The following is a 9,227-nucleotide window of genomic DNA, read 5'->3' as shown; positions in this document are numbered from 1 at the left end:
ACGTCGGCGAGGAGGAGCTGGCGGCCGGACCCACCCAGATGGAGAGGAAACCCGAGCCGAGGACCCGCCAGGTGTGGAGACCAACGCCCGCACGGCTCACCTCCGAAGAGGCGGGGCGCGCGGCTGCCGATTACCGGCAGGGGCGGAACCGGCCGGGATCACCTGGGCCCAGGCGGAACTGAGGGGTCGGGTCACCGCACGAAGAACACCGAGACTCACCTGTGCGGGGGCCGGAGGCGGGGCCGGCCCCCACCCTCACCTAAGCCGGCGGAAACCTCGGCCGGGAGCGGCCCCCGGGCTCGCCCTGCGCGCTGGGGCGGCGCCCCCGCTGGCCACCTCCTAGCGGCACTCCGCCCGTCCGCGCGTCCGTCCCGGCGCGGCCGCCATGACCTGGAGCGCCACGGCCCCGGGCGCCCACCAGCCCGACAACACTGCGTTCACGCAGCAGCGCCTCCCCGCCTGGCAGCCGCTGCTGTCGGCCAGCATCGCGCTGCCGCTCTTCTTCTGCGCGGGCCTGGCCTTCATCGGCCTGGGCCTGGGCCTCTTCTACTCCTCCAATGGCATCAAGGAGCTCGAGTACGACTACACGGGCAACCCGGGCACCGGCAACTGCTCTGCGTGCGCCCTGGCCGACCAGGGCCGCGCACCGCCGCTTCGCTGCTCGTGCGCCTGGTACTTCTCGCTGCCCGAGCTCTTCCCGGGCCCCGTGTACCTCTACTACGAGCTGACCAATTTCTACCAAAATAACCGGCGCTACGGAGTGTCCCGCGACGACTCGCAGCTGAGCGGGCTGCCCAGCGCGCTGCGCCACCCGGCCAACGAGTGCGCCCCCTACCAGCGCAGTGCCACCGGCCTGCCCATCGCGCCCTGCGGCGCCATCGCAAACAGCCTCTTCAACGACACCTTCTCGCTGTGGCACCAGCGCCGGCCCGGCGAGCCCTACGTCGAGGTGCCGCTCGATCGCACCGGCATCGCCTGGTGGACCGACTGCCACGTTAAGTTCCGCAACCCGCCGCTGGTGAACGGCAGTCTGGCGCTGGCTTTCCACGGCACCGCGCCCCCGCCCAACTGGCACAGGCCGGTATACGAGCTGAGCCCCGACCCGAACAACACCGGCTTCATCAACCAGGACTTCGTGGTGTGGATGCGCACGGCGGCGCTGCCCACGTTCCGCAAGCTGTACGCGCGCATCCGCCAGGGCAACTACTCGGCCGGGCTGCCGCGCGGCGCCTACCTCGTCAACATCACCTATAACTACCCGGTGCGAGCCTTCGGCGGCCACAAGCTCCTCGTCTTCAGCAACATCTCGTGGATGGGCGGCAAGAATCCCTTCCTGGGCATCGCCTACCTGGTCGTGGGCTCCCTGTGCATCCTCATGGGCTTTGTCATGCTGGTGGTCTACATTCGCTACCAGGACCAGAACGACGAGGAGGAGGACGAAGAATGATTCCGGCTACTTGCCAAACAAAACTCTGGCAAGCTTCGTAGGCTTCTCCCCCTCGATTCCAATCCCAATTCCAACCTCTCCTCACTTTTCCTCCTGTTGTGATGAGGGGACCAGAGGGAGGAATTATACCCACTTGCTGGGGTGTTTGGATGGCAGAATGAGACGATCTTAACAAATTCTCCCCATCTTCACGATTTCCCAAGTTGACCTGTTAGGTTCTTAAAGTCTTCGGCATCTGAGCATGGAAGCGACGGTGGAGATTCCTTGTTCAACTTCTATCTGATGAGAAGACTGAGACCTAGAGACGTTAAATAACTTATTCAAGGTCACGTAGCTACTCGTTGGCTCCTGACTCTGACTCTTATCACTACAACACAGTGGTTTTCTTGCGGGGAGGGGGGCTGGAGGAGAGAGTAAAGCCCTCAAATAACTTCCAGAAGTGTGGAGGGGTGGGAAAGAATATATTTGTGAAAAATGTAGACAGATTAGGAAGCACTATCCCCAGATGCTGACACACGCAGGAGTGCACCTCCTAAAGCTGTATTTTAACAAGCCTGTCTGGAGATCCCTCCTGTATTCCCTCAAATTCTGGAATCACTGCCCTGAACCAGGGAGCGAGTAGAATACTGGCTGTTTCCCTGTTTTCTCATGTGTCTGAGGTTGGGCCTGAAGCAGTCATGTGAGCCCAGCTTTTCAGGTAGTCATTTGTTCCCAGGGGCTGTAACAATCATAATGTTGCAAGTTTGGTCTACAATCCTGCCTTCAATATGGAAAACACTCCATAAGTTGTGGAATGAGTGAAAAATAACTTGTTATCTCTAGAAATCTGGCATAAAGATTTGCAAAACAGGGTTTGTATCAATTTATTTAACATTGGAGGGTTAAAGTGAAAAAAAAAAAAACAAAAAACACTTTGCCAAGTACTGTGTAGAAACTTGAAAATGCCAGGTCACTTTGTACAGCTTGGAGTGAATGTTTTAAACTTAGATAGATGGAAGGGGTCTTAGAGGGAAAATGATTTCCCTAAAGTCATACCTGTGTCTCCTGACTCCTGACTTGGTCCTCTTCCTCATCTAAATTATTTTTTATGCTTAGAGAAAAAAAGTTTTCCTTCATGCATATATTCTCCCTGGAGTCTAAGAAAAAACTTTTTAATCTATGTTCTCAAGTGAAGCATGTTTGTTTGTAGTAATGGTTTAAAGGAATGCTAAGGAATATAGTCCTATATGTTATCTAGAATCTTAAGAATTATTTGAAACTTCAAGATAATTTTAAAGTCTGACTACTCTAAAATTATCCTAATGTATAGAAAGTTATTCTAAGCTATAGATTTAAAAAAAAAAAACACCTTCTTTTTATGGCAAAACAAAAACTCCTTAGTGATATCATTTTAATCAGTTTATTCCCTGAAAGTAAACAATTATTTGGTATTCTGTCAAAATCATCCAGTGCCTGCTCTCTATTATAGCTACTTTCCAGTTACTACTGTTTTTGCTCATGCCTGTAAGGTATTATGAGACTTTGATGTATTTTTTTAAGTAGCCAAAGAATATTGAATTGTATTGAATTATTTACATTAATTTTATTATACTCTATTCTAGTTCTTTGAAAATTAATAATGGATGGACAGCATGCATGTTCACTGGCCTCTGTCTCAGACCTTCTGGAACAGTTGTGATTTAATATTCTGTCCCACTATTTTACATAAACCAAAAAATATTTTAGCAATTCTAGTGTGTTGGCTTCCCAGTCCCAGAATGTGACACAATTTTATTGTCAGATTGCATATTGCGATTTTAGACTATGAAAATATGATCATTATATGTATATAAGATAATTTTTATTTATTATGAATGTTTGATCAAGCAGCTTACTAGCCTAGCTTTCTTTATGTTGGGTAAGAGAATTTACTACTTTCTTACTATGTGGTTGAGAGCAACCGTGTATTTTGCTATCATTTTAACAATATTCAGTCCATTGCTCTAAATTGTTTAATGAGACCACAAAACTTAAGGGGTTCTGATTAAATCAATGAATGTGGTTCCAGGCCCTACTCTCTGGATTTTTGAAAGAGAAGAAAGGTTATGTTTGTCTTACCTTTGTTATCACATTTGCTTAATTCTTTTGAACTATGATCTTAAAGGCACAAACAGTACCAACCACTTTGTTCATGTGTTATTAGCAGGTTTCTATTGCAGCAAGAAAATCATCTTTCAAAATAAGGCTCAGAGTAAATTCAGTCTTTCAGTGTTAACTTCCTAAAACAGAATTTGAACTTATATGAACATCAACATGTAATATGAATTAGATGATCTTCAACTGTTACTTAAATTTGGTAAAATGTGGTCAATTTAAAAAATAATATGAAATTTTATTAAAGAATGTGATTGTAGTAGTCTTCTCCATTTCTGCATTTTACCCAAATTCTAAATTGCAATTATTTATTGGGTGGGTATTTTGGACTCCAAAGCCTCAAAAAATGTCCAGAACAAAAATGTGAGACATTCTCCTGTGATGATCTGTGTGCTGTAGCATTTTGTTTGGTATTTCAGGGTTCCAGCTGGGCTTGAATTTTCATGTTGTCTAGTAAATGCCCCTAGCTAGGGCTGTGTCTTCTGGAATGGGACAGAAAAGAGTGAGCCCCAACAACTGGACTGGAAATGTGCTTGGATCTGCCTTGTAAATTAAACCACAAACAAAAGAGAAACAAAGATGGCAGGTGGGAACTCCCAAAACAATAATATAACAAGACAGACTCCAGGTATCTCCAGAATCAAGTCAGCTAAACAATTTACTGACTACGTGTTCATTAAAAGTCAGAGACAGAATAATAGCCTGGGACTTCTGTTAGTAACCAACACCTCTTCACAACGTATAACCACAACACTTTCTTCCTCTCTTTAAATCTGTTGTCTCTTCCTGTCATTGAAGATCTCAACAATCTTGAGTAAGTTCTCAAAGAGAGCTATTGGTAGAACTGCAAGGTAATCAATTCCTTATCTTATATGTGCTTGGATATAAGTCATCACTGACTGTAATAATAGTAAATTCCCTCTTTATTTTTATCAGGCTTTTTTTTTTCTCTGTAGCTAAAACATAGCTGATTTTAGATGACAAATTTTTAAACATTTTTTACTTCAATTTTTTTCCCCAGAAGAATTTCTCTCAATTCCCCTCCTACAAAAACAGAGTTATTTTTAAATATTTACTTATTTTTGAGACAGAGAGAGACAGAGACAGAGACAGAGCATGAGTGAGGGAGGGGCAGAGAGAGAGGGAGACACAGAATCCGAAACAGGCTTCAGGATCTGAGCTGTTAGCACGGAGCCCGATGCAGGGCTCCAACTCTAGAACAGCAAGATCATAATCTGAGCTGAAGTTGGAGCTTAACCGACTGAGCCACAAACAGTCATTTTTCAAGTGTCATTAAGAAGGCCTTAACGAATCTCACTGAAATACGTTCCTGAAGAGAACTTACATGACAGCAGCACTCTGTGTAAAGAACTTGCAAAAATTGCTGGCAGCATTGACTTTATGCATATAGCCACCCCCCATCATTGCCCTGACAAGACTAACAACATGTATTCAAGAAATAAAACACTTCCCCACTGGCTTGCCACCTGGCATTATGATTGCCACCATGTAGATTAAGTCACTGCAGCATGTTGCATTCCTTATGGCATGTGCTTGGCTGAGCAACTCACAGGACAGAGAAAAATCTTGGAGGTGATGAAACCCAGCAGAGACTCTTTGCTGGTGCAGAGAGATAAGAGAGGGGGGATAAAAGGGAAAGATGAGGTTTAGAGCATGAGACATTTTTCTGAACTAGCAAAGTGTCCAGGAGATAGGGAGGGGGGTTGGCAGCCAAAGGAGCCCATCCCAGAGGGCAGAGCTTGCCAGTGGGCTCATTGATGACAAGGCCTTTAAGAAATTCAGTAAGCAATGGCTCACCTCCTTCTGAACCCCTCAGCTTGTCTTTCTGATCAGTTTGAGTGTGATTTATCTTTTTCCTTAGAAGCGAAAGGTATTACTGTCAAGAACCTTTGTTAATAGCCTTGCCCTCTACATTGAGCTCGTAACCAAGTTCCCATTAGAGTGGCTGAAACTTTACATTACTGATGAAAACTGTAAATGATGTGTCATTAATAATGATACTTTGTTCTTCTAAAAGGCCTTTGTTCTAAAATTCAAGGTGCTTAACACTATGTGGTCTCATTAATCTTACCCATCAAAATGCATAAACTTTTAGAAAGTCATCAGGAGTGATGAGGAAGAAATATATTCCTTTCTCATATTCCTTGCTATTTTGCTCAGTTGTGTTTTTTTTTTTTCTCCAGAACTCTCTAATAGTGAGTAGTGTTCTCAAAAGCATAACTTCTGGATGTGGCAGTGATAGTCATTTAAATGGACCACTTGAGTATTTTCCAAGGGAGACTTAATTCTTTCTCTGATTTTAATAGGTAAAAGACATTTCCCATTTGTGTCAAAGAATCCAAAATGGGAAAGGCAACATTCCTATTCATAGTGATAGAATGTACAATACGTTTTACTCTTTTCCCAAAAGACTTTAGGAGTTAAGACTTACGTTACATTAACAGAATTTGCAAATAATTGAATTATGGTGTTTCTCAAATTTTACTTGAGGGGCAAATTAGCTTGCACACTCACTTTCAAAAACTTCAATAACAATATCGAATATCACATACATGAATGGTACCCTGCCTTCTCACCAAACTCACATTTCCAAGTGCCTATGGAACACACCTAAATGGCTTACAGGTAGTGTAAATTCCATGGTCAGCACTAACTCATTGGCCTCTTTGCCAAGCCCATTCTTCCAAAACCAGTCCTGGTTGTGGGAAAGGACTCTCTCTCTCCCACCCAAACCAAAAATCTGAACTGCTTCCTTGACTATTCCCTGCTTCCTTTTACATCCAAATGGTTATCAGATCCTGTTGCTTCTATATCCCCAATGCACTTTCAATCAGGTCTCTCTTTGTCGCCACTCTGGCCCAGGTCTTTGTTATTTCTCATCTGGAAGTTGGAGGAGCCTGCTAATTGGGTCCCAGTTTATTCTCCACATCCCAGCCACAACGAGCTAGCCAAAACATAAATCTCATCCCGTTCCCCTTGGCTCAAAATCTCTCCTGTCTATGCACAGCCGAAAGGAGGAAGTCTAAATTCCTTAGCAGGGCCTACAAGGCCTCCAGAGTTGGCCTCATTCTAAATCTTGATCCCCTTTTCTTCAAGGCCCCACCAAATTCCAGCCATATTGAATGATTTGAAGAGGTCTGTACCCAACAAACCCTCATGTCTTTGCCCATGCTGGTCTGGCTTGTCCACATGACATCCAAATCTCCCCACTCATCCTCAAGACTATACTGGGTCCTCCGTCCTCTGTGAAGTCCTCCACAAGTCCCTCTTGCCTCCTCTCCTCCCTGTCCCCAACCTAGACTTCCCTCTGTGCTTATTCCTCTCTCAGAGCGCTTACTGTATTACATAGAAATTGCTTATTTGCTTATCTATCTCTATATCCAGACTGTTAGCTCTTTGATGGCTGAGACTTTTTTTCTCATTTATCTCTACTATTGCCAGTGCCAAGTTGAGTGACCAGCACATGGTGGGTCTTCAAATATTTGTTGAACGATTATTAGGAATCCAGTGGTTCCATTACGTTACTACCACTGCACGTATTATTTCCTACCATACAGTTGAATACATAGGAAATAAGTGAGGAAACAAATGAGATGTGGAGAATGACACCCTCAACGTTTGAACATTTCAAGTAAGGAGTGCTGGGGATGCTCATATATTCTTAACAGCATGAACATGCTACGCTTAGGGTTCCCATTTGGATAACTTAAATGTGCAATCAGGTCTTCCTCCATAAACTAATTTGCAGAAATGAATAGCGGATGGGTCACCTTAGTCCATTGATAGCAGGGACAGTTACTTCATACTCAAAGGGGATCAATGTCTTTCCTATTAAGCTGCAGTAAGTTAATGGAATGTTTACATTTTTGTGGTGCTTCTTTATGGAACAGAATGTTTTCCTTACCGTAGTAGTCTATAATAAAATGTAAATGCACACTGCTTTCCTCTGCCAGGTAATTACCCCAGAATCCATTTAAGTAAAAATAGCATTTGTAGAGAAATATCCAGAAAGGAAAGCAAAAATAAATGGAATAGTAGTTGTCCCATTTGCCGGCTGATGTTTGGTTTATAACGTTTGGCACATCTTGATATCTACATAATAGTAGTTTTAAAACCATAAATAATATTTTACAGAGGTCACACCATAGTTATTTAAGTTCAGGGGTTTATTTCCCTGAGCACTAAGTAGCTATGAATGAATTATGTTTAGTCTGATCTGCCACAGAAGGGCCATAAACCTCCAAGTCATAGCAAACCGTGGAATATTACTTCAATACGTCAGGAAAATTGTACATGTAAAAGAATAATGCATGATAAGGGAAAGGTATTTTTTTAAGTAATATATGTTACTGGGCAGGAGCCATAAAATTTTGTTATTATAAACTTTCCTCTGATTCTGGAAAACAAGTTAAGGGACAGCTTGGCGTTGGCAGCCCTAAGCCGACGAAACGGGCAGTGGAACCAGAGGGAGGGCCTAGGAAGGCGAGTTTGGCCCTGAATCAGGAATAGTTTCTCCTCCTCAGCACCCCACACCTCACAAAGATGAAAATAAAGAAAGTCTGCAGGAGCACAGAGATGGTGCTACAAACTTCTCTTCACTATTGGTGTTCTCCAACACCAGGCAACGGCTTTCACAGACACTCAGAGGCTTGAGAGAGTTTTTAGCATTGAGGAGCAATTCGCTCTTAAAATTGAGGCTAGTTAAAATGCTGAAATGAAATTGTTAAGCACCTTCCGTGCGCCAGACGACATGCTCAACAATTTCACTGGGTTTTCTCATTTAATCTTTACAACGACCTCGATTACCCCCATTTGCAAAAGTAGAAACGGAATTTTGGAAAAATAAACTAGTTCAAGTCTAACATAGTCTGGTGGGAGAGAGCCAGGATCTAGCCGAGTCAGTGTGACTTCAGAAGCTCCATAGCTATTCAAAGTCAATAGGGATGCAATCCTATGAGATAGATAGTATTATCATCCACATGTCACTGATGAGAGAGCTGAGGCTCAGAGGGGTTAAGTAACTAGCCTAAGGCAGCACAGTTAGTAGTGAAGAGCCAGCTCATCAGACCGAGAGGTTATACACCAAGGAGCTCAACATCCAACCTCTATTTTTCTTTTAGTTTCTAATAAGGATTAATTATGAATATTAAAACTAATCTTACAAAGAAACAAAAATAGTCAAGAAACCCCTGAAAAGGAAGAACAGGGTTTGGGAGAGTGAAGAAATGAAGACTTACTATAAAGCTTCAGGAATTTAGACAGGGTGATTTTATTTTATTTTTAATGTTTATTTATTTATTTTAAGAGAGAGAGAGCACAAGTGGGGAGGGGCAGAAAGAGAGGGAGACTGAGAATCCCAAGCAGGCTCTAGCTACACTGTCAGCTCAGAACCTAATGCAGGGCTCAAACTCATGAACTGCGAGATCATGACCTGCGCCAAAACCAAGAGTCCATCGCTTAACCGACTGAACCACCCAGGCGCCCCTACCCAGGGTGATTTTAGTGCAGGGACTGACAACTAGATCAACAGAACAGAGTAGAGAGAGTTTCAGACAATGAAGAAAAGCATGGAAATGATGATAATCTAGAAGAGGACTTACCCCTAAGAGAGAAGAAAGCAAATGGA

The 9,227-nt window shown here is 43.9% G+C and overlaps 1 protein-coding gene across 1 annotated transcript; it reads left to right on the top strand.

Annotated features, from left to right (window-relative positions):
- Positions 1 to 267: 267 nt before the first annotated feature.
- Positions 268 to 2,804, top strand: CDC50B (cell division cycle 50 P4-ATPase accessory subunit B). Its single transcript, XM_060619987.3, has one exon. The coding sequence runs from the start codon at positions 386 to 388 to the stop codon at positions 1,445 to 1,447; it is 1,062 nt and encodes a 353-aa protein (XP_060475970.1). The 5' UTR covers positions 268 to 385; the 3' UTR covers positions 1,448 to 2,804.
- Positions 2,805 to 9,227: the final 6,423 nt, after the last annotated feature.

Source organism: Panthera onca, chromosome B3, assembly GCF_046562875.1.
Source record: "Panthera onca isolate mPanOnc1 chromosome B3, mPanOnc1 haplotype 2, whole genome shotgun sequence".
In the NCBI taxonomy this organism is placed as follows: Eukaryota; Metazoa; Chordata; class Mammalia; order Carnivora; family Felidae; genus Panthera; species Panthera onca.
The sequence above is the reverse complement of the archived record's forward strand: the minus strand, read 5'-3'. Positions and strand labels throughout refer to the sequence as shown.

Bases quoted from the DNA above. Each gene is read 5' to 3' on its own strand.
- CDC50B (XM_060619987.3), top strand. From the start codon at position 386: ATGACCTGGAGCGCCACGGCCCCGGGCGCCCACCAGCCCGACAACACT.